Raw genomic sequence first — 26,169 nt, 5'->3', positions numbered from 1 at the left:
AAAGGATAGTAAATGATATACCAGTTAGTGGTTTTATAGATAATTTATTGAAAAATTATATGTAAATGCCTTGAGCTCATTGAATATCAATATTTTGATTATTGTATAATTCCATGATTTAAAAAGTTTTGGTTTACATTTTAGGAAAAATTATCTTTATTCAACATAGTTTTAGTACCTATTATTTATCAGATCCCATATTGGACCCTGTATTTAAATTGGCAGCCATCTATCTCTAAGTAGAAGATGCTCTTTGGCTGATTCACTAGTGTGTGACAATTGATCCCTGTGTGATCTTCACCCTCTCAGGTCCAGAGCAAGTTGTTTGTTCATATAAGCAGAAATGATAAACCTTGATAATATTGGCGCATACTGAAATCATGAGAAATGCCAACTTATTAAATTATCACATAATATTTGGAAAACTTGTTTCTCCATTCAGGATACTTTCTTTGCTAGTATGAAAGTGTCTAGGAAGCTAAATTTTAGTGGCCAGAAGATTATTTGGGAGTATAACTTGAAAGCAAAAGGTGGGAAGCATTTCGTCCGGCAAGTCCAATAAAATATCCCCGCCCCCAGGGGAGAGCTCTTCTCCAGTGACTACAGTGCACATGTCTGTCCCGGCTGATGTTAGGTGGATACTGCCAAAGTTTGCTTCTCTGCACCCCTCTTTTCCTCCTTGACACCCCTCCCCTTTAATGGGTCAGGAGTACCTGTGGTCACATGATCACATCTGAGTGACTGGCAGTCCTGAGACCTCCAGATTGTGTGTTGTGTTTTTTGGATCAACCTTCTAAGATCTAGGGATACCCTCTGGGGTTGTTTGCATTTAATTAGACCCCCTCTTGGAGTTTTAGTGATGCTGCCTTGTCCTTAGTTAATGTGCTCCACGATCAGTGTTTTTGTGTAAGAAGTTGTAATTCTTCTTATACAGGGTACCCCATAGTTGAGGAAAGATCATATTCCTTCACATGCAGTGTTGAACCTGAGAATAGGACTAATGAGTGTGGGAGCAGACTGGACCCAGGTTTCTCAGTTATTTCCCCAGTGGTGGAGTGGTTATAGCAGTGCCCTTTGTTTTCAGTCTAGCTTGCCCCCGTGTAATTCATATAAGATCCAATCATTTGGGAAGTAATAGTCTGGATATTAGATTTCACCTTCTAGAAATTCTCTAGAAGAATCATTCCACTAAGAGTCACCTTTTTTTTTTTTTTTTTAAGCTAAGGGGAGACAGGTCCTTTGATAAGTTGTTGGTCTTGTTTTGATAGTTGTTCTTCCTCTGCTCTTTGGTTGATGGAAACCCATCTTTTCCTTTTGAGTTACTCTTGGAATGAGTAACATGTAGGTCATGATTGTGTTGGTTCTTCTATTTTTCTTCCACAGAGTATAAATGTACATTATGACAAAGGTTTATGTGATTGTCTCATGCTCTAGTTTGAAATAAAACACTTGGATTAATCGGAATTCACTGCTGATTATAATATGTTTGAACAGCAATCATCTAATAAATTTTATTTGGTCATAACTAGTAATTATAAGTCTATACCCACCTATTCCCGTTCACTTAAAATTCATATTTTTGCTTTGCTTTGTGAAGAGATTCCTTTTGCTTTGCTTTGTAAAGCTGATTGTATTGAGGTGTTGTATGAATTCATTCAGTAGTCCTTTTTTAGATGCTATAGGGGGATTAAACACGAAGAATTACGATGAATTCAAAAGGGAGGGTTTTAGGAAAAGAATAATTTTTGTCAGATATTTTGAAGTACTAATGTAACCTGATGGATGTATGTGTATACACATATAAGAATATGTGTATATATAAGAAACTTATAATCTGCAGCGCGTAGTCTGTGTCTGGAAATATTACTGGAGAGACTGAGCGCCATGACAAGCTTGATGAGGGCTTGTGAATCAAGTCTCTCAAGTAAAGGAGAATATTTAACACTCTTTTTCCTTTTAGTTCTACCAGTTTTCTGTTGGAAATCAGAAAGAAGGCAGGCTTCTGTGCCATGGCCACTACCCTGAAATCCTCGTTGTGGATGCCACCAGCCTTGAGGTGTTATACTCCTTAGTATCAAAGATCTCTCCAGACTGGATTAGCTCCATGAGTATTATTCGATCCCATCGAACACAAGGTCAGTGTGGCGTCCTTTAGGAACTTCAGTACCCTGACGTGACGGGTGGTTTCCTGTAGAGTTTTGTAATGCATCGTATGTGATACAAACCGTAAGCATAATACATAAACAAGAAGTTTGAGGGAAGGAGAGGGGGCATCAGAGGTTGACAGAGTTGGCGGGGGTGGGGCAGATCATGGAGGACCTTGTGTGCTAGCTAGGGAACTTGGGTTTAGTCCTGTAGATTGGGTTTGGCAGACTTGTACTAGAAAGGACCACATACTAAATATTGTAGGTTTTGCAGGCCGTATGATGTGTGTTTCAGTTCTGCCAGTGTAGCACAAAAGCACATAGATAGTACATAAGTGAATGAGCCTGTCTGTGTTCCAATAAAATGTTATTTAACTTAATTTATTCTTTTTTTGAGAGAGAGTATGAGTGGGGGAGAGGGGCACATGGAGAGAGAGAATCTTTTTTTTTTTTTTTTTCAACGTTTTTTATTTATTTTTGGGACAGAGAGAGACAGAGCATGAACGGGGGAGGGGCAGAGAGAGAGGGAGACACAGAATCGGAAACAGGCTCCAGGCTCCGAGCCATCAGCCCAGAGCCTGACGCGGGGCTCGAACTCACGGACCGCGAGATCGTGACCTGGCTGAAGCTGGACGCTTAACCGACTGCGCCACCCAGGCGCCCCAAGAGAGAGAATCTTAAGCAGGCTCTATCCCATTGCCCTGGAATCATGACCTGAGCCGAAATCAAGAGTCGGACACACCCAACTGATTGAGCCACCCAGGCGCTCCCAAGAAAACATTATTTACAAAAACAGCCAGTGGGCTAGATTTGATCCATGAGCTGTAGCTTTTTGGCCCTGGCAGTCGATGTTGGGCGGTGTCTGATGATAATACTTGAAGGGACTTCTGTTTTAGACATCACTTTGGTGCCATTGTTGAGAATGGTTTAGGTGGGAGATAGTTTTAGTACCCCCAGGTGACTGGTGCAGATCTGAAGTGCAGCAGTGGCTGTGGACATAGAATGGATGGGTTTGCAGCACTTCCCAAGGCTCGTTAAAGAGTGTTGATTCTGAAGGGTGTTAATAGGTATTAGTGAAAAAGGAGGGTTCAGGTCAAATATATTAGGGAGATGTTCAGTGAAATAAAATTGAACAGACTTCTTTAATGTGGGAATTTCTCATGTAGAGGCTTTTTTTTTTTTTTAATGCTTATTTATTTATTTTGAGAGAGAGTGTGTAAGTAGGGGAGGGGCAGAGAGAAAGGGAGAGAATCCTAAGCAGGCTGCACACTGCCAGCAAAGAACCTGATGCAGGGGCGTGATCTCCCAAACCGTGAGGTCATGACCTGAGCTGAAATCAAGAGTTGGATGCTTACCTGGCTGAGCCAGTCATATGCCCCTCAAGTAGAGGCTTTTTAATGCCTATTGGAGAATTACTGCTTTATTTCTGAACACAGCAGTGAAAAGTATTTTTTTAACCTTCACCTTCTTCATTTTCCGGGCAATAGGGAGCTCCTTGTTAGTGCATTCCCCTTAATCTTAGTTATAATCAACATTTTCTTTGAAAAAAGGACTATATTTGGGGTGCCTGGGTGGCTCAGTCGGTGAAGCAGCTGACTTTGCCTCAGGTCACGTTCTCACGGCTTGTGAGTTTGAGCCCCCTCATCTGGCTCTCTGCTGTCAGCGTAAAGCTTGGTTCAGATCCTCTGTCACCCCCTCTCTCTGCCCCTTCCCGGCTTGTGCTTGCCCTCTCTCAAAAACAAATAAACATTAAAAAAATTAAAGAAGCAGTTTGCATGTTTGTTTTAAATTTTTGCACTATTTCCACATGAGGTACACATGTACTTGGCTGTGGTCTGAACAGGATAGGATGTAACTTTGATGAAAGCTTTGGTGCTGCGCATGCACAGTAAATGTTACTATCATAATGTTGCAGCATATGTAATTTTTAATCTGCATTTGCCATAGTATTCTAGTCTGTGGATATTTGAGCATTTTCGATATGCTAGGATGTTTCACTTTTACTATGGATTGACGGGCTTGTGAACAGTTGTTAGAGCATCTCTGTACAGTGTCAGGACATGTAATCACTGTGTTCCAGGGCCTTGCCTTGCCTACAGAACAGTCTAATATGATGAAGTTTTTATTTAAAGACAGCAAATGGTTCTTTTTAATAAAAGTAATAACTCCTCTCGATTAATATGCTGAATGCTTATATCTGGGGTGTGTCTTAATTTTCATAACAACCCATTAAGCTAGATACTGTTGTTATTCATTTGTATTTGCTTACAGATAAGCGTCTCAGATACACAACCTAACCTTACACCTTAACGGCTGGAAATAAATCAAACCCCAAACCAGCAAATAAAACCCCAAACCAGCAGAAGACAGGAAATAAGATTAGAGCAGAAATCAATGCTATCGAAACCAAAAAAAAAAAAACCAGTAGATCAATGAAACCAGAAGCTGGTTCTTTGAAAGAATTAACAAAATTGATAAACCACTAGCCAGCTTGATCAAAAAGAGAAAGGAAAGGACCCAAATAAATAAAATCAAGAATGAAAGAGGAGAGATCACAATCAACACAGTAGAAATAAAAACAATAATAAGAGAATATTATGAGCAATTATATGCCAATAAAATGGGCAATCTGGAAGAAATGGACAAATTCCTAGAAACATATACACTACCAAAACTGAAACAGGAAGAAATAAAGAATTTGAACAGACCCATAACCAGTAAGGAAATCGAATTAGTAATCAAAAATCTCCCAAAAAACAAGAGTCCAGTGCCAGATGGCTTTCCAGGGGAATTCTACCAAACATTTAAGGAAGACTTAGCACCTATTCTCTTGAAGCTGTTCCAAAAAATAGAAATGAAAGGAAAACTTCCAAACTCTTTCTATGAAGCCAGCATTACCTTGATTCCAAAACCAGACAGAGACCCTACTAAAAAAACTATAGACCAATTTCCCTGATGAACATGGATGCAAAAAACCTCAACAAGATATTAGCCAACCGGATCTAACAATACATTAAAAAAATTATTCACCACGACCAAGTGGGATTTATACCTTGTCTGCAGGGCTGGTTCAATATCCGCAAAACAATCAATGTGATTCATCACATCAATAAAAGAAAGGACAAGAACCACACGATCCTCTCAATAGATGCAGAGAAAGAATTTGACAAAATACAGCATCCTTTCTTGATAAAAACCCTCAAGAACGTAGGGATAGAAGGAGCATACCTCAAGATCATAAAAGCCATCTACGAAAGACCCAATGCTAATGTCATCCTCAATGAGGAAAAACTGAGAGCTTTCCCCCTAAGGTCAGGAACAAGACAGGGATGTCCACTCTCACCACTGTTACTCAACACAGTATCAGAAGTCTTAGCCTCTGCAATCAGACAACACAAAGGATTAAAAGGCATCCGAATTGTCCAGGAGGAGGCCAAACTTTCACTCTTTGCAGAGGACATGTATTTGCTTACAGATAAACAGACTGAATTTAAGACAGATTAGTTAAATTACCCATAGTTCATTGGTTAGTGAAGAAAATGTGATTTTAGCACATATCCCTCTCTTTCTGGAGCCTGCATTTACCTGCTTTTCAGTGTCTCTGCTCACAAAGTTATTTATGCTGTCATGGAGCTATGACTGCTTCTTACTGGAAGCTTATGAATTCAGATTTTATATCATGTCTTCTCTTGATCACAGTCTATAGAGGGTGTAATGTGTCATAAAATGTTAGAAGGCAGGCAGGTGGGTGGGAAAGTGAGGAAATGTGTGTCTTCAAGAAATTGAGTGTGCTCATCCATGATAAGTAATTACAAATTGTGAATTTGGAAGAATAAACCTTCATTAAGTCATCACGTAATCATAGTGATCAGGAACATTTGAAATTATTAAAAGCTAGTTGATCAGAAATAAAAGAATTCAAGCTGTGTACAACTTTTCCTTGACTTTCAAATTTGTGAACTGTTATGTTTCAAAATCTGTTTTTTATTTCATGAAATATTGAATTATGTTTTTATGCCAGTTGAAAAGCATTATTACTTAATTTTATTAACTTGAACCATGTTACTATTTAGAAAGAAAGCATATTATGTTTATAACCTTGGCTTCTTCGTCCCTCTCTACTTAGAGGATACTGTGGTAGCCCTTTCAGTGACGGGCATCTTGAAGGTGTGGATTGTCACCTCTGAAATAAGTGGCATGCAGGTGAGGCAAATGTTCTGTTCTTGCAGTCTTCAATTTTAGTGATGATAGGCCCCTCCTTTTTTTCTTTTTTCTTTTTTTTATTAGAGAGAGAGAGAGAGAGAGAGAGAGAATGAGAGAGAAAGAATGAATATCTTAAGCAGGCTCCACGCTCAGGGTGAAGCCTGATGTGGGGCTTGATACCACGACCCTGGGATCATGACCTGAGCAGAAATCAAGAGTCGGATGCTCAACCGACTGAGCCACCCAGGCGCCCCTCCCTTTTTTCTTAAAGCGCAAGGAAAAAGCTATTCTTTTTCGAGAGCCTTATTGCCATAGTATTAGAACATCCCCTACTCTGCTGTCTCTGTAAGTGCATTATGTTTTTCACTTTTGATAGCAGACATCTGTTCTGTCAAGGACATGAAATAGAGAAACATACTGCATAGGATATAAAGTAGAGAAACCTAGAAGAGCTGGGATTTTTCTCAGTTGCTTCTATTAAAGTTAAAAGATAGTTTGCTTGAGGGGAAAAAAAAATAAAGTAAACCAACACAAAAAGTATGTGAAGCCAATTTTAGTTTCTCTCTCTCTCTGTTCTTTGGGCTTGAATTCCCTGTAACTTTTTGTCAGTAGGAAAGGCAGATCAATATTCTGACAGTATCGATGCTAATCTCTTCAGCTAGGGAATCTTTACACGTTAAATTTGGGAGAACATGGAGGAATTGATCAGTTTTTGTTCTGTTTTTTTTTTTTTTTTTTTTTTTTTTTTTTAACCCACAAGGACATACAGATACAGAGTTTAGGATCAACTCAAACTTTTATCATCTGTTATTGTCGTAGTGATGACACTCTGATTCTCATCAGTGTTCTAATCTTGAATAGCTTTGTAGCAAGGCATAGTGCCCAGATATTTTTGGAGTGTATCTTTGCTGCTTTTTATTATCTTGGTTCTCACATAAGTGGCTAAAATGATGAATATACCAAGTGATGTCTTTCTTTCATTTTATTTATCATTGTATGATAATTTTAATCAACAACCAAACCATTCCTGAAGTTCTATAAATCTTTCTCTTTTCAGGATACTGAGCCAATATTTGAGGAGGAATCCAAACCAATTTATTGTCAGAATTGCCAAAGCATTTCTTTTTGTGCATTCACACAAAGATCGCTTTTGGTTGTGTGCTCCAAATATTGGAGGGTAAGATAACTACATAAGTAAGAAGCTGTATTTTTACCCTTCAAGGTGTTGGTTTATCAAACTTCCAAAGACAATTATAATGAAGAGCTTAGTGCAAGAATATTTTAACCATTTGGAATTCATGTGTGATTTTGATATCAAATTTTTAGGTGTTGGGGTTTGGCTGTATATAGTTATCTTTTTGTATTTTGGTTTATAGAATGCTTCAGAATAATGATTATTCTGTTGATCTTAGTTTCTTCCCTTTGCTACTGTTTCAGTCATTATTTTCTCAGTGCAACGTAAGCAGTGGTGGTGAGTTTTCTGCAGGTTGACCCGTCTTTGTTGTTATTCCCAGTTGCCGTTCCCTTCTGCTTTCTTGGATCTGGCATCACTTCTGAGCTACTGATGGCAGGAGTATATTACTTCTACATTGCGAGACTTCAGTATTTCCATAGTAGAAAAAGAGCCAGCATGTTTTGACCACTCGTGCCTAGCAGAGTTTTCAAAGCTTTCCCTGCATTATTTCTTTTAATCCTCACAACTCCCTCAGGGGAAGTCTATTAGTTACCTAATCCTGCATAACAGATTACTTTAAAATTTTGCAGTTTCAAACAATAAACATGTATCACCCCCCCATCTGGTTCCTGTATCACCACCCCAACTGTGAGTCAGGAATGTGGGCACAGCTTAGCTGGGTGCTGTGGCTCAAGGTCTCCCACAGGCTGCGGTCAAGGTGTCAGCCAGGATGACAGTCTCGTTCTAGGAATCACCTAGGGTGGTTCTGCTTCCAGGCCTACTCACTTGGTGGTTAGAAGGCTTAATGTCCAGCTAACTTGGCTGGAAGCATCAGTTCCTTGCCATGGGGGCCTCTCCCAGCCTGGGAACGGTCTTCCCTCAGCTTGAGCAAGCAAGAGAAATTGTAGCCAAGACCCACCTGATGTGGCGACTGCAGTCTCCTCTCTTCTCCCACATTCCGTTGTTTAGAAAGTCACAAAATTCTGCCTGTGCTCAGGGGAGAAGATTGCACAAGGGTATGAGTACAGGTCCGGGCAGTCTTGGAGGCTGTCTGCCACGGCAGGGATTGTTACTTTCCCCATCTTGTAGGTGAGGCGCTGGGGGCTTGGGGACATAGAAAGCTTGACTAAGGTTGTACAGGTGGTTGTGGAGTTGCTGGGTTACAACTCAGACGGCCTGACTGCAGCGGCTGCTCTCATCGCCACCATGTGATATGCCTCAGAGGGCACCGGCTTGGTAGCGACGGACCGACTAGGGCCGCCGGTGGTACCTACCTTAACCTTATCCTTGCCACTGCTACCGTCCTGGAATCAGATGAGAGGAGAAGCTAGCAGTTGCTTAGTTACAGTAAGCTCCATGGGATCCTTCGTCTTAAAATTTAAAGCACTTGTAAGTGGTAATACACCAGAGTGCAAGAGGACACAGTGAAAAGTATACATCCTTTTCCCCTGGTACTTTTTCTTGTCCTCCCCAGAGGCAGTGCTAATACCAGTTTCTCGTGTGTTCGTAATAAGCATCTTACAATCATGTGAGAACAGAAGAAAAAGATAATCCAGTAGGAAAATGGACAAAAACGTTTCATGAAAGGAGGAAGCCGATGGGTGATAAATTTAGAAAGGTGCTCAGCTTCATTAACCATCAGGGAAAAGCATAGTAAAACAACTGAGGTAGCACTAGTAACTTACTAGAATGACTTTTCCAGATATTTATTGCCAAAAAGAAGTTTTCTGTTTTAATATGGTTACATTATCATCTTTTATGGTTTCTTTTTTTTCTTTTCCTTCTTTTTATGGTTTCTAATATAATTTGTGACATGTTCTAAAGGGCTCTTCATAAGCTAAGCTTTAAAAATTTTTTATTTCATTATCCCTAATATTTGTATAATTTTACTTTATATACTTTTGAATATTCAATTTGGAATTTATTTTGTATAAATTGTAAGATGTAGATCCAATTTATTTTTATTCCTGATGGACCCCCAGTTCCTGATGCCATTTGTTGAATAATTTATTTTTCTATTGTGATGCTTTTATAATATACTCTGTTCCTGTAATTACCGGAATCTGTTTCTGAACTTGTTAGTTTTTCTGTTTATGCATCAGTACGATATTGTTTTATTTTCTGTAGCTTTATAATTTGTTTTAATAGATAATAAGGCTGGAGGGTGGTCTCCAGTCTTTCTTGGACTTGGCTATTCTTGTAGTGTTAATGTTATAAATGATAAATATGTCAAATCTTAGTAAATTCAGCTGGGATTTTTTCAGTTTCAAGAAAGCTGTGCATGAACAATTTGATTGCTTTTTATTTAAAGAAAACTAAAATAAAAATTCTGGGCCATTGAATTACTTGTTTCTCCTGGAGAAATTTTTTAGCACTGTAAAATACACTATCACCAAATATTGAAAGTGGTAGAAAAATTCTTCTAGGAATTATGAGATGAGGGTTTTAGTCCTAGCTCTGGCACTTACTAGACATGTGACCATGAACAGGTGATGTAACCCTTGTTTGTGTCAGTTTGTTGTTTGTAAAATGGGATATAGCAATGCCTGCTTTTTTTTTTTTTTGTGGGACTTTTATACTTGAGGATTATTAAATAATAAAACTGAGTCCATTAACTCCTATTTACAGTACTTCAGCACCTGGATGAAATAAAGTAAGGTAATTCCCATATTAATAAAGAGATATTCTGATGTCTGAGTTTATCAGAAATGGAAACATAGCCATGCATTCTAGAGGCTGGTTCCCTATTACCTAGAATTCTTTGATGGAATGTTCCTCCCTTTAGATAAAAAAGGGAAAGGATTCCCTGTCCCTGTGACAGGCAGTATGTCTGCTCCACTTGTTACTCAGTGTCTGACCCCCCAGAGGCACACAGCTGGGGACCTACTTGTGTTTTCTCTGCTGAAGGTGACTGTGCCCCAGGGCTCACTGACACAATGTCTTTAACTTGAGGTAGTGAACTTTACAAGGCCCGAGTTTGTTAAATACATTTCTAGAAGTTTTTGTTTTGTTTTTACTTTAAATGTCATTGTATCTTATTTAAGTGATACAAATTATATTAGACTGTGAATTTCTTGTCCCTTGTAGGTATTTGATGCTGGAGATTATTCCTTGCTGTGTTCAGGTCCTAGTGAAAACGGACAGACGTGGACTGGAGGTGACTTTGTATCAGCAGATAAAGTAATCATTTGGACTGAAAATGGACAAAGTTATATTTACAGACTACCTGCCAGGTACTCAATAAATAACAAGTTAGGACTTTAATATAGTTTGAATTTGGGGTATAACTTGAATGTATGAAAATGTATAGAGTAAAAATAATTCAGATAACAAACTTCAGAACTTAAGTTAGATTTGTAATTCCAGTTTAACTTCTAAGTACAAAAATTAGGTGGATCTTTATTTAAAGTAGTGTATTTTAATGACAATGACTACATTAAATTAACTATAATTTGAAAATCCATATTTTGTCCATTGTCCAAAAATCTTCATCATATAGTATGATAAAATATTTAATGACAGTATTTTAATTGAATGTTGTAACTTTTTCATTTTCAGTTGCCTTCCAGCTAGTGATTCATTCCGCAGTGATGTAGGGAAAGCAGTTGAAAATTTAATTCCTCCCGTACAGCATAGCCTCTTGGACCGAACAGATAAAGAGGTAAAGTTCTTCAGGTACCCTTTATACATGATAGTGACATTGAAAATGTTTGACAACTACATTTATGGGTGTCTTTTGGTAGCTAAGTGTTTGAAAGATTGAGGGCACTGTGTTAAATGTTGTAAAACATTTCAACATGGTCAATGGTGAGCACAATCTTGAAATTTGTGGATCTTAATCATATAATATGCTTATAGTATTCACCTTTCTCTAAGAATACAGACGATCTTATGCTGACTACATATCGGAAATGACTTTTTGATAAAATTTATATTGGTGGTACCAACTTATTTTATGCTGTCATGTAATTGTAAACATAGTGACAGATGTAATTTTAGGAGGACTAAGATCATCGTGAAATACTGCTGATTAGTAATAGTTCCTTACTTGAATAGGCATTGCTGTCTCTCCCCAAAAATCATACAGTGATTTAAATTATTAGGCATTAGAATTAAAGAATGAGGGGTGCCTGGGTGGCTCAGTCAGTTAAGTGGCTGACTTCGGCTCAGGTCATGATCTCATGGTTTGAAGGCTCGTGAATTTGAGCCCTGCGTTGGGCTCTGTGCTGACAGCTCAGAGCCTGGATCCTGCTTCCGATTCTGTGTCTCCCTTCTCTCTGCCCGTCCCCTGCTTGCGTTCTCTCTCTCTCTCTCTCTCTCTCTCTCTCTCAAAAATAAATAAATATTAAAAAAAAAAAATTAGAATTCATGAAAGATTTTTTTCCTCTATAAAAACCAAAATTTATTATGATTTGTAAAAACCTGCTTACCAATTTAGAATTGAAATGCAATGGCACTTAGTACTAGGTTTTTATCTCCAGATGTTTTGAGCATTAAGGATGAAGCTCTGGTTTTAGAAATAAAGTTTCCTTTACTTGTATTCAGGGTTTCCACAGCTTTTCATTTTGAACATTTTGTTCCATTTTTATGTGAAGGGATGATGAGGGGAAGGGAATTTTTTTTTAATATTTTGAATTTATGGAATTTATACATCTTTGTACAGTTAAGATGCTCTATATCTTGTCCTTTATTCTCCTAACTTAAGCTCCTACTTACTGCTTTCCAGCCAGTCACTTTCAGGTAAACTAGGGGATAATGACTTGCATAAAAAACATACATAAAACAGAACAACCACATTATATTTTTAAAATATCAGCCTAATATGTTTTTTTTTTAATTTTTTTTTTAACGTTTATTTATTTTTGAGACAGAGAGAGAAAGAGCATGAACAGGGGAGGAGCAGAGAGAGAGGGAGACACAGAATCTGAAACAGGCTCCAGGCTCTGAGCTGTCAGCACAGAGCCCGACACGGGGCTCGAACCCACAGACCGTGAGATCATGACCTGAGCCGAAGTCAGACGCTTAACCGACCAAGCCACCCAGGCACCCCTCAGCCTAATATGTTTAAGTTAAGATACGTGTATTATATGATGGGAGATACACTGTGGTATATGGAATATTGGTTATATAGGTGCTGTAGCAACTTCTCCATGTTTGGTATATTTTTTTATAAATGACAACATTTAGTAATTTCCAGACTTCAAGTTAAATCACATTATTGATTACGCTTAATATATGTAGTTTCAATAGACTAGTGCTTTTTCAGGAAAGAACTAATACCAAATACAGTAACTATTTGTTAACTATAACTGTCAGAACTAAAGTTTATTTTTTTACTGCTCTTCAGGATACGATTCTATGCTTTAATATTCAAGTGTTTATGAATTGATCATCTTAATTTTAATTTTAGGAATCCACCACTCTTTAGTATTTTCATATAAGTGATATCACTAAAGGCACAAGATCTTAAGCAGAAAATAATCTGTTTTAAAAATAAAAGTGTACCCAAGAGCGTAATGAGTGGTTTTTGTTCCTAGTAATTTATAGCTAACATATTGAGCTAGGCTCAACTTGATTACATAAATGTGACCAAGTAAAATGTCATGCTATTAGTTGAAAATATACTGCTTAAAAAAATGGAGTCCTCTACTTGTGAAATCTTGGTAGTTTAATTTTGTTGCTATTCTTAGTGACTAATCAGGAATGAGCAGAAAGCTAGGATTAGGGAGTTCTCCTTTTTTGGCCTTTAAGGTGAACACTTCTTTTTGGTAAAGAGTGATATATCTTTGTATTAATTATTTAATAACAGTTAAAAAAATTGCATTGCGGGGTGCCTGAGTGGCTCAGTTGGTTAAGCGTCCGACTTCAGCTCAGGTCATGATCTCGCGGTCCGTGAGTTTGAGCCCCGCGTCGGGCTCTGGGCTGACAGCTCGGAGCCTGGAGCCCGCTTCCGATTCTGTGCTCCCTCTGTCTGCCCCTCCGCTGCTTGCACTCTGTGTCTTGTATTGTCTCAAAAATAAATGGACATTAAAAAAATTAAAAAAAAAATTGCATTGCTGTGGTGAGTAATCAGTTTTTCTAAAGCAGAGAAAAAGAATAATAGAGAAAGACTATAAATGTCCTTTTCATTCCTTTTCATATTTGTATTTACTGGATTTGAATATTAGCTGACAGGTAATTAAGGCTATAAAATTACACTAAAATATTGTTGAAGACTCCTGCTATAAACACTTTTTATTGATTTATTTTTTTTTTTACCCTGGTACTGAGGCAAAGTACTTAACATCCTTAACTGAAAAAATGTTAATAAGTGAAATATTTTCATTAAAAAGACAGCTATGGGGTGCCTGGCTGGCTTAGTCAGTAGAGCATGTGACTCTTGATCTCAGGGGATCGTGAGTTCAAGCCTCAGTTGGGGCGTAGAGATTAATTTAAAGAAACAACAACAAAACAGCCAAAAATATTTGAACTTTTTTTTTTTTTTTTGACAGTTACTAATTTGTCCTCCTGTTACTCGGTTCTTCTACGGATGCAGGGAACACATTCATAAACTCTTAATTCAAGGTGATTCTTCAGGAAGATTGAATATTTGGAACATATCAGACACACCTGATAAACAGGAAGGTAAGGAAGTTAGTAATAAATCATGTGCAGCAACTTCGTAATTCTTTTAATTTAGCAACATAAATACCAAGCATAATAAATTCATAATGTACATGTCATTTTATCCTTCGAATTATAGTTTGTGACAGTTATCATTCTTCGATATATATTACTGAATCAACTGTAAGTACTTTTATTTTACTATGTTTAATTTTTTTCTAACATGAACAAATTTTTTTCTTTTTAAATACAAAACAAAACCTCCGCAGAGCTGAAAATGACAACCTCTATTAGCTTGCAAGAAGCATTTGATAAACTGAATCCTTGTCCTGCTGGAATTATAGATCAGCTGAGCGTGATTCCCAATAGTAGTGAACCTCTTAAAGTCACCGCAAGCGTGTACATCCCGGCTCACGGACGACTTGTCTGTGGCCGTGAGGACGGAAGCATCATTATTGTGCCCGCCACCCAGACGGCCATCGTGCAGCTGCTGCAAGGGGAACACATGCTCCGCCGAGGTATACTGACCGTCTGCCACCGTCTAAAGTGTGTGCAGGGCCCTGTGCTGCCCGTGTTTGCGCTCTTTGTTTGTGACAAGTGCGGCGAATCCACGTAGTCGTTAGCATGCCAGGACTTGGTAGAATTTACTGTGCATGTAACAAGTACTTGGTACCTGTTTTTGGGGTACATACCACGTGATAACTGTGCATAAAGAGGCATCTGATTTTCTCTCTTTGGTATGTGTTAGTAGTTTCGTTTATTATCAGTTATCTCTATGGTTGACTAAACACCGTATCATCAGTAATGCTGGTAATCTTTTAGAACAGTGCTGTCCAGTAGAAATATGTATGTATAACAATATGTGATTTTCTATATCCGCATTAATAGAGTAAAAGAGAAGCAGATGAAATTCATTTTAATAGTCTGTTTTATTTAACCCAATATGGCAGAACTATTTTCATCTCAACTTGTAAAATTGAAGTTTCAATTTTACAATATAAAATCAATTGTAATTAATATAAAGAATTACTGATGAGATATTTTACATTACTTTTGTGCTGAATCTCTGAAATCTCATGTGCATTTTACATTTACAGCACATGTGAATCCAGACTAGCTATGTTTCAAGCGCTCCGTAGTCTCCTGTGGCTCGGAGCTACTGTATTGGACAGAGCAGTTTTCGACGATAAAATTAGAAGTTTTTTCTATGATCAAATGTATAGGTATTCTGATGATTCATATTTGCTTTTATTTGTTGAAACTTTGTAAGACTTTGATTTTCCCATTTTAAATCCAAAACCTCATTCACAGGTTGGCCACCTCACAGAACACTCCGTGGTCATCGGAACAAAGTCACATGTTTGCTATATCCTCATCAGGTCTCAGCTCGTTATGATCAAAGATACCTGATATCTGGAGGTGTGGATTTTTCAGTCATAATTTGGGACATATTTTCTGGAGAAATGAAGCACATCTTCTGTGTGCATGGTGGCGAGATTACTCAACTTCTAGTTCCACCTGAAAACTGTAGTGTAAGTTGATCATAAAAGATTATTTTATTTGTGGTAGCGCTGAATTCTGTTGCTCTCAGGCATAATATAAAATGGAATCTAGAGTAACTGAAAGAAAATGTGACAAGAGAATTAACAAAACCTTTTCAGCTTTTAAAACTAGATAATGGTAACATATACTATTTCAGCAGAATTGTAATTATTTACTGTTGGGCACAGAAATAGAAGATCCACATAGTGTTTTTTCCTGTTACTAGCTTCTAAATTCTAAATGGTGTGGCTTGTCTCTGAAACATAGGAGCAGGTTAGAATGTATTTATCAAGGTTCCAGTTTTCTGTTTTAAAGTAGTTTAAATATTCACAAAGATATTTTGCAATCTTATTATTTTCAGCCCTATCTAAGCAAGAAAGATGATGAATGTGTACTTTGGTAGAGGCAAAATACTTACCAATGCTTACTAATAGTGTTTGTTTAAGTAAACACCGTGACAAGGGAAAGTATAACGGTCACTGATAATGATTTTGGAGAATTTCGTACATACTTTTGTGGAAGCAGGTTGCTTTCTTAGTGATGGGTATGTAACGATGTCAAAAACCCTAATCATTTTAGGAATGTGAGGCTTTAGGAGGGAAATTTTGGGCTGCTAAGTAACAGACCCACATTTTTTTACCCACAATTTCTTTCACTGTGTGTTAATCATGAACTTTTTGTTGTGATTAGCCACCATTGTGTGTGCGGTCACCATCCCCCAACATTCACCTGTGTGCGGATGCGCAGAGGCGCACTGTTGTCTCACACAGATTCCATGTTCACTGAAACCCACTCAGCTTCACCAGTTACGATCTTTCTGAACGGGAGAACATTTTGCTTGTGTATCTGATGCAGTGTTCACGAGGTGTCTCATTTCAAAACCTACGAAATTTTCCTTGGCCTTTCTGCTTACTTACTTACTTCCCCTTCCGAACAGTGTATTTTATCTGCTGTGTTCTGCCAGAGCTAGAATTTGTCTGATTTGATGTTGGCGGTGGTGTTGGCAGACTTAGTGCCCATTATCCTTTTTTTTTTTTTTTTCTGCCAGACTTGAAAATTCAGGTTCTTAATCCTTCTCTTCTTTCTTTTTTAATCCTGCCTTTTCCTTTCTCTCCAGTGGGATTAATGTTAGTTTCTTATCTCCATCACTGTGAACAATTGCTGTGTGTTTATTTAAGCAACCAGTCTTATGTCTATTTCAGTGAAACAGATACCATTGTAATTGCACTTGCGATTTTTAGTGCTGTTACAATCCCATCCTAAGCCTTATTTTACAGTAGGTATTCCCTATGGTGAAACATGAGAATTTTTTCATCCCTGACTGCAAATTTGGTGAAATATCTAATTTTTGATCCTGAAATTGATTATTTAGATTATACCAGTTTAGAACAACCATTCCCGATTTGGCAGTTTCTTGTTTTTGTAAGAAAACATTAAAAATATTAGAGAAATAGGTATCTGATTTATTTATTTTTGTACATTTTTATTTATTTTTTTGAGAGAGAGAGAGCGAGGGAGGAGGGGCAGAGAGAGAGGGAGACAGAATCCCAAGCAGGCTCTGTGCTGTCAACACAGAGCTCAACACGGGGCTGAAACTCACAAACTGCGAGATCATGACCTGAGCAGAAATGAGTAATCCGACGCTTAGCCGCCTGAGCCACCCAGGCGCCCCGAGAAATATGTATTTTAAATTACAAATATTGAAAGTTAAGTTGGGAGTGGTTTGCATGGGATCATGTTTTCTGTTTGAATCTACATAAATTTGTATGTGTTTTTAGCTTGTATGTTTGTATGAGAGCATACTCTGGTTTCTTTTTTTAAAAACTTCAAGTGGATATTTAATACAATAAATTTGTTTTGACCAGTTGCATTTAGAAATGTTTTTAGTGAGTAAAGAGCTACCTGTAGACACATGCAACTACATAGGGAACGGACTCCTTATTAGGTGGGGCCGGCCCACGGTGCTAGTGGACTGGGTGATATGGGAGGCGGAGACACGGAGCAGGAAGTCTGGCACTTGGAAAATAACGTATGATTTACAATTTACTTATAGGCTTAACGATAGAGATTCTCTTGTTTTTAATTGACTTTCAAAAGTACCATTAAGACAAACTTGCTTTTAGCTTTGTGATAATTTAACAAGTTGTGACTGCCTGGTTAATAAGCTGTCCATTTAGCCGGTGGTTAGGGACATTACCTAATGTGTTTGAAGATCAAAGGGCCTAAATGATTAATAAATAAGCTAAGAATTTGATATTTGCTGAATGTTTGTCAAATGACTGTCTTGCTAAGTTTAGAGCTAATGACATCAGATGACGGTTCCAATGCTTGGGTTGTCCCTCTCATAAATTTATCTGGTGTCACTTTCTTTTAGCAGAAAATATTTGGTAGTTGGGAGATTTTAAATATTTATTAAGTGTAATGATTAAAGATAAATATTGAAAAGTTTGTCATCTGCTTTTTGGTTTAGAATAGACTTTTGGTTTTTGTCTTAGGTAGATTCAGAAAGTTGAGTTTTGACTTCCTGCATTTTTTTTTTTTTTTTTACAGGAAAAGATGTTCTAAAACGGAGGAATATGAATTGTGTTTTAAAATTTACTTAAATTATAATCAAGAACGTATAAGGTTGATGATTTTTCCTTTATTTTGTATTCATTTCATGTTTACCAAGATATAGAAGGTTTTGAGTACTAAGCAAATCATTGTCTCTTAGCTTCCGTAGACAGCAAAGAAAGAATGAAATCCTACCTGCTAGGTAGAAAAGATACTGCAGCTAGAGACGAGCTCTGAGGACAGACTGTACCCTTCACAACTCCACATACATTTCTCAGGGGACAAATGACACGTACTTACATTCCTGCTGTCTAGGTATTTGTCATCCTTTCTTGTCCCACTCCATCATTTTTATGCTATTTTAGCATCTTTGTATCAAAAAACCTTTCCATATTCTTACTATAAATTAACATTAATTTAGTGCCAGGCTCAGTGGTTCTATATACTTTATTTTTGATAAACAATTCATGTATTCTTTTATTAATGGGAGTTTTAATTATTTAAAAATTTGACATGTTCAGGGATGCCTGGACTTGCACAGGTCTTGATCTCATGGTTCGTGAATTCAAGCCCCGCACTGGGTTCTGAATATGAAATATCAAAGTAATTCAGGATTGTGCAGTGCTAAAGGGTTATTGAGAACAATTCAGAAAGTTGTTGGGGGTGGTATTACTATCTGCCAAGTAATGTACAGGCTGTAGGCTATGAGCTCTCAGCACAGAGCCTGATGCGGGGCTCGAACTCAAGATCCGCGAAATCATGACCTGAGCTGAAGTTGGATGCTTAACCGACCGAGTCACCCAGGTGCCCCCTGCCAAGTAATGTGTTTACGTGTTCCCAGAAGTACAACCTTGCATTTTAGGAGGGTGATCAGGCACGTGTTAAGTAAGGCTTCTACAAGGCCTACTATACATGGTAAAGGAGAGATACTACAAAATTCTGTAAAGGAAAGGGAGGGGCATATTCTAGGGACTCCAAAAGAAACAAGGAGCTTTGGTAGACCACTCAAAAAATGGTGTGAGCTTTGTGTATCAACTTTGGGGTGGATGTTGAAACTTGTAGTTTTGAAATTTCTTTTTTTTTTTTTTTAAATTTTTTTTCAACATTTTTATTTATTTTTGGGACAGAGAGAGACAGAGCATGAACGGGGGAGGGGCAGAGAGACAGGGAGACACAGAATCGGAAACAGGCTCCAGGCTCCGAGCCATCCGCCCAGAGCCTGATGCGGGGCTCGAACTCCCGGACCGCGAGATCGTGACCTGGCTGAAGTCGGACGCTTAACCGACTGCGCCACCCAGGCGCCCCTTGAAATTTCTAATACTAGGTTATTTGCCATTTCTGTTTCTTCTTAAGATTATGGAATGTAAAGGGAAAAACTTCAGTTTGAGGTTGCTGTTTTTCTGTTTGGTGGTTTGATTTCTTGATGAAACAAAATGTACCCTCTATACAGATGAGTGATGCATGTACACACATGTGCATGAAACCTACATGTGAAAGATACATATACATGTGCCCTACCTATGTGCAAAAGGTACACATACATGTGCTGTGTATATGAAAGATACATGTATGGTATATTTATATGAAAGATACACCTGGAAGAAAACTGAAGGAAAACTACTAAAATAGTATTTGAATCATACAGCATAGCATAACATTCTGTACCATTTTTGTTTGTCATTCCAAGCTGTGTTTATTGTTTTTAAAAGAGTGTTTTTTATCTTGAATGTTGCTTTTCAAGTGTTAGAGTTCTGAGGCAGTTTTAATAGGATTCAAATTTAAAGTGGAACCTTTATATTATCATCATTATTTTTTGGAACCTTTATATTATTGTTAGATTAGATTGCCACTTTAATACTCATATAGAACACTTTTAAAAAAGCTTGTAAAAACAGGCTTGCTACAGTTTTGAATTTTTTAATTTTAACTTTTCATCTGCATTGAGAATATTACTGTAGTGTCTTAAAATATTTTACAAGTGGATATATAAAATGCAAAAGGTATTACAGCTTATTAATGAAAAACAAGTCTCCTTTCCCTCCTGTTGTCCAGCTGTGTGGTTCCCTTAACTCTGAGTGCAATATCTTACAGTCCTTCAGAGATTTTCAGTACTAGAGTGTTTTAATATTTTAGAACTCTAGCATTTTAGCTTAGTCTTATTTTAATAACTGAGAAATTTAAGCAACAGAGCAGTTAGAGATAGAAGGCTCCCCATATTTGGATAGCTGTCAGAGATGGGTGAATTTCCAAAATCTGAACTGTAGGCTAGGGGAGGCCAAAGAGTGCACCAAATCGCTGGGGGAGTTGGGGAGTTGGAGGAAGAGAGCTCTTGAAAGGGGGGACAGATGTTCTTCGGGCTTCTGAAATCCCACAGCAGGATACCTGCTCTAAGTCTCTCGTATTAGGATTAGTAGTTAATAGTTGATAATGATCTGACTTCTTCTTCCCTTTCTTCCCTGCCACCTTCCCTCTTACTCATCATTCTTTTTTTTTTCTTTTTTTCTTTCTTTTTTTTTTTTACCTTAGCTTCCAGTGTAAAGGATCCCACTCTCCAAGACCCAGGAACATTTTCTTTTATGTCCACGTATTTTAATTTCAGAGAAAAAAAACCCAGACTTTGAACAAAAGACTAAGAAAATAATTTTTAAATGTCAGGAGTGCTTTAGAAAACATTTCCCCTCATAAACCAGACAGATACTAATGACAGGAATGAAAATGCAGAAGTGAAAAAATAACACTGGTGACCCAGTAGGATATTTCTTACCTGTAGAATGGTAGTCATGTCTTTGCATGGAGCTAGCTACCCATGTTTCCTCTGTCTGCCCTTGTAGCAGGTGGCTGTGCTTAGTACAGCCTGTGACAAGGAACATGTGTGTGTGTCATACTGTTGATCCCACTTATTTACATTTAAGAAACACACAAGTGCATATACCGTGTATGTATGGATACATGCATAGGTAATAAAATTATTAAAATTGAACTGGAAAGATTACCAAATTCAGATTCTGCTTTGCTTTGGGAATGAGAGGAACACATATGGAAGGGAACCAAAGAAGTGACTTTATTAAGTATTCTGCTTTGTTTATTTTTAGTTAATATAAGTTTACTATTTCCCTCTTACTTTGGCATGAATGACTGGATTACCAGTTGTGTGCTGCTAGTAGAACTTTGTATTCAAAACAGAATTTTTGGAAAATGTTTCAAAATAAATTTAGTACCCATAATACATATGTTTCTTTACGTGAGCTATAGGCTGACTTCTTTAAGAGATGAAAATATGATTACTTTTCATTTATTGTATCTTGATAAACTTGTCTTATCCTATAATCTCCAGAAGTATCCAGAAGGGGGCAGCATTGGTTTGCGAAAACAGGAAAGTCAGGCATCTGACCTAATTGTGCCTTCTCTTGACAATATTAAATCCCCAGCTCTTAGAGACAAATACAGTAATATGAATGGTGTATGTGACTGTATGTATGCTAGTAGGCTAATGTTCACAGCCATTAAGAACAATTAACAAATCAGGTTTCTTTTTAGTATATTGTGTTTTTTAAAGTACTGGAAGCTTTTGTTTGCATTAGCTCTTATCTCACCTTTTTGAATTTGGGCTTTTGTTATTAATTTAATTTGCATGTTACATTTATAAAGCAATATTTATTATTATAACATAGTCTCTAAAGCCAAGCAGAGTAAACGTTGGTAATACAAATGAAACAAAAGCAGGAGGCAGAACTAACGTTTTTCTAAAATATATCACAATGTACATAATGTTCTGTAACAGTCCTTTTTTCCTTTAACATTTAATTTTCTTGGATTTTGAGACCATTTTCATATGTTTTTATGCGTTCAGCACTGTCTTTTTGAAATTAATTATTATTTTTTTAAATTAAATAATACACTGTTAGTTACAGAGAACACAAATATTTTCTAAAGATATTCTGGTCATCTTTCTGTCTCACTAAATACATTCCAACATCATTTTTAATACTTGGTAATTTATTTTATCAGAAATTTTAGAATGTTGCTTTAAGATTTTTTTCTTGTCAACAGTGAGAATACAAATTAGTGTAGCTAAATATTTTTGCACATCTGAAACGATTGCTTAAGATAGATTTGTAGATATAGAATTTCTGTATGAAAGGGCATATTGATTTCTTAAAGCCTTTTGACTAGGTATTGCCAAATTATCCCTTAAAAGCTTAGAGATAGGTTTATACCACCTATTTACCCTCATAATTCTCCATCATCCTTATAGTCTTTGAAGACTTGCTAATATTCAGGCTTTTAAGTAGTTGTATGCAGAGTATGTATAAGTGCATAGCACCCATTCTCATTTTGAAAGGGCAAACGCATTAATATATCAATACTGTATTGGCTATCCATTCTGATTGGCGTATATTCTATTCTTGATAATAGCGTTTTCCAATTTTTTACTACTATCATATTATTTTATTCAAGACAATTTTTCCTGCTCTGAATATTTATGTGTTCAAATATCATAATGCACCCTATCTCTTGTGTAGGAAGCTGAGACAATCCAGTAATATACCAAAAGACTGTCAGTGAGTGGTCCCTTCGATATTAATGAGAAGATTGCATCCCTCTGCTCAGGCTACACTTATATTGTGCCAGACATTTAAAAAATTTAGATATTCTTTTACCTCAGAAAGGCTTTTTTAAGATCTTAAGTCATGTCTTTGGAAGTAAATAAGATTACATTGGGCATGAAGTTTAGTTTTAATAACAGAAGTGATTTGGTGCTAAACTTTGTGAATGAAGTGGGTGATTAATTTCACTGTTTATTTTGAGCTGAAGAGATAGTGTGACCTAAAGACTACTTTTTCTTGAGTAACCTAATCATAAAGCAATTTTAAAATGAGTTAAAATTTATCTTAAAATGGTGGAAATTGTTAGAAAATAATAATGACTTTTTAAGGTGACTGTTCAGTTAGGTGCAATGTATTTTTGAATAGTCATTCGTTCAGCAAGTATCTGAGTGCCAACCATATTCCAGGTGCCTTCAAGAGCCAGGTATATAGTAGTCGATAAGATATAGTCCCTATTTTATAGAGCTTCATCCGATGAGGGAGCCAGACTAGAAGACAGGCAGTTATAAGGCAACAGAATAAACGTTGTGAAGTACCCTTGTAGGACTTCCCTGAGTACAAGTCTCCCAGAGAGGCCCTAGAATGGGCACTTAGTAGGCCAGCTGTGGGTGGTTTTGAAAGACTTTCAGGAAGGGTGATCTGTATGGTATTGGAATGTGTTAGCTTTACGGGTGTGTGTAAAACCATACGTGGTGCCTGAATGACCTCTGTTTACAGATGTACTTGGTATGTTGTGTGTATGTTCTATGGAGGAGTCTGCAGCCGTTACGTTGTTTTTACTAGTACCTGATGGCTCTATCTATGGCAAGTGCTGGTAGGAACTTGCTATATTTGTGCATTACTTTGAAAATAATGACCAAGAGATCAGAGTAATATATTTTTTTGATGTTTATTTATTTTGAGAGAGAGAGAGAGCGCGTGTGTGCACAAATGCGCTCCAGAGTGGGGCAGGGGCGGGCGAGGGGCAGGGAGAGAGGAAGAGATAGAATCCCAAGCAGGCTCTGTGCTGTCAATGCGGAGCCTGAGGCAGAGGGCTGGATCCCACAAACCATGAGGTCGTGACCTGAGCCAAAATCAAGAGATGGACGGTTAACCGACAGAGCCAGCCAGACACCCCCAGAGTAACGGTCTTGGATGTGCTGCAAGCCGGTTAGTTGTCTGTAAGACCATTTTGACACTTTTTTTTAAGTTTGTTTATTTTGAGAAAGAAAGCACAAATGGGGGTGGGGGTGAGGTAGAGGTACATGGAGAGAGAGAGAAGGGGGTAGGGAGAATCCCAGGCAGGCTCCATGCTGTCAGTGCAGAGCCTTATGCAGGTTCAAACTCACGAATATGAGATCATGAACTGAGCCAAAGTCGGACGTTTACCCCACTGAGCCACCCAGGTGCCCCCATTTTGGCGCTTTATTTTACTCTACTTAGGAAGGGTATTTGGAAGAAACAAGATAATAAAGTATGAAACTGTCCTGAAAAGTATTCGTGATGTTTTTCCAAGGAAAGATTGGACACAGAATGAAGTGGAATGAAATGGAATGATATGAGATTAGAAAGGAAGAATGTATTTCAAAAATAACAAAAAATGCCAGTTAGTGTATGATAATTTTTTTTAAAGTCAGAATTAGTTTTGGTGAATTAGACCACCTCCAATTGGTGGTCTAATTGAACACCAATTAGACATTGGTGAAGACTTTCCAAAAGGAGGTGGAGAAAACTTTCTGCTGTAGGCATGTGGAACCTAAAACCGTGAACCACTGGTCGGTCATGTCAGTGAGAACAGGGCCTTTAGAACCAAATGAACCTGGATCTGTATCTTCATTTTGGGGTGACTTCAGCAGATTACTTCACATTTTGGAGCTCTAGCAACACTTTCTAGCAACTTAACGGCTGCTGTAAAGTGTTAAAGTTGGGAGATAATGCTTGGCCTATGATAGGAGCTCATTAAATCATTATTATTGTTTTTTTATTTGTATTTCAGTTATCTGCATTCTCATTTGGGTGATAAAGGCCTAAATCTGGGGAACATACTCATTCATTTCCAGTTTGGAGATGACTTTATTATAGATACTTTGTTCCTATAGCAGGAACTGCTTTCAATTTCCTTGTTTCCCAACTATGGCCAGGTGCTTTTAGAATCTGCCCAAATTAGGGATGAGTTCCCTTTGTCTCCCTAACTGCATCTTTTTATTGCACGAGACAGAAGTTTCAGGATGTCAAAAGACAGCAACAAATTCCCTAGAAATTGTAGTCTTAAGTGTTGTGCTTTGCCTGCTCACTGCTTGAACATTGGCGTTTTCAACTGTCTGAAAGGCCCCAACTGTGTCATTAATGGAAATTTGTGGGCAGATTACAGAAGGGTATGACTGTTACCTTTGCAAAGCCTTTGGTAGCATGACCCCACGTGATCAAGGGGGGAGTTTGACCCTACTTACTGCTTTTCTTAGGCATAAATTCTTGGCGAGGCACAACTTTCTTGCCTACTTGTGGACACTGAAGGTTAGGTTTCTCCAGTGTTCTTTGATATAGACCTAAAAAGCCAGCCAGCATTCTTACTAAACAAAGAAGTATTTTTAGTATATATGTTCTAGTAGTTTACTGCTAGGCAATATACATATTATTTTGGTATTCCAGTTGGAAAAATGAAGCCAGAATCTATTTTAACCCATTTATTTCCATGAGAAGGGAAAAAAGATGTTTCCTAGTTATGTCAGAGGTATGTAAATTTGATGTTTATTTCTTGTTAAGGATACAGGGTTGATTGGGATGAATAGGTTGAGGCCAAGTGGGCAGATTTAAAGTTACCAGGTCAGATAGATAGTGCCTTAAAGTCACCTTTCTAAGTGAGGCATCGGAAAATAGAAGGGCAGGACCAGTAGTCACTTGGAGTCATAATTCAGTGCACTCTGAGAAAGAGGACCATTTGTGACCAAAGACTTTAGATCTTGAGTGTGTGTAACCCAAGGTTTGGGTGTGGTTTTGGGCAATAAGTGGACACAGCTGACTGGGGTGCAGAAGAGGAAAAGAGCAGCACTTTTGAGTTCTTTAAAAAAAACTTTGATGATTTTCAGTCTCTGCAGAGTTGACTGTCTCAGTCTCTAAGACTTTAATTTCAGTGAGTGAAATTAAAGAAAGCATTTTACTGTTTTAAAGACATGAAGTGAAAAGTTATAAAGTAAATTCAATGGAAAAGCAGTGTGAGGAAATATTCAGGAACAGTGAAAGGTGGTCATTGAGTTGTTGGACTGAATACTTTTATTGACTTGTATTGTTAAAAGTGCTAAGAACTTAATTAATTTTAAGGTAATTGAATGGTACTGATGATTATGCAGGTAGAACTATTCAGATT

General features: G+C 37.6%; 1 protein-coding gene across 3 annotated transcripts in view; it reads left to right on the top strand.

Annotated features, from left to right (window-relative positions):
• Nucleotides 1-26,169, top strand: part of WDR7 (WD repeat domain 7) — a 361,817-nt gene that overhangs the window by 35,026 nt on the left and 300,622 nt on the right. For all 3 annotated transcript variants that reach the window (XM_030292358.2, XM_030292360.2, XM_030292357.2), the window contains 8 exons: nucleotides 1,961-2,135; nucleotides 6,271-6,347; nucleotides 7,405-7,524; nucleotides 10,609-10,754; nucleotides 11,080-11,182; nucleotides 14,013-14,145; nucleotides 14,394-14,642; nucleotides 15,436-15,656. In XM_030292358.2, coding sequence (XP_030148218.1) covers nucleotides 1,961-2,135; nucleotides 6,271-6,347; nucleotides 7,405-7,524; nucleotides 10,609-10,754; nucleotides 11,080-11,182; nucleotides 14,013-14,145; nucleotides 14,394-14,642; nucleotides 15,436-15,656 — 1,224 coding nt within the window. The remainder of the gene's footprint in view (nucleotides 1-1,960; nucleotides 2,136-6,270; nucleotides 6,348-7,404; nucleotides 7,525-10,608; nucleotides 10,755-11,079; nucleotides 11,183-14,012; nucleotides 14,146-14,393; nucleotides 14,643-15,435; nucleotides 15,657-26,169) is intronic.

Source organism: Lynx canadensis, chromosome D3 (assembly GCF_007474595.2).
Source record: "Lynx canadensis isolate LIC74 chromosome D3, mLynCan4.pri.v2, whole genome shotgun sequence".
Classification (NCBI taxonomy): Eukaryota; Metazoa; Chordata; class Mammalia; order Carnivora; family Felidae; genus Lynx; species Lynx canadensis.
Note: the sequence above shows the minus strand (reverse complement) of the source record. Positions and strands in the feature narration are given on the sequence as shown.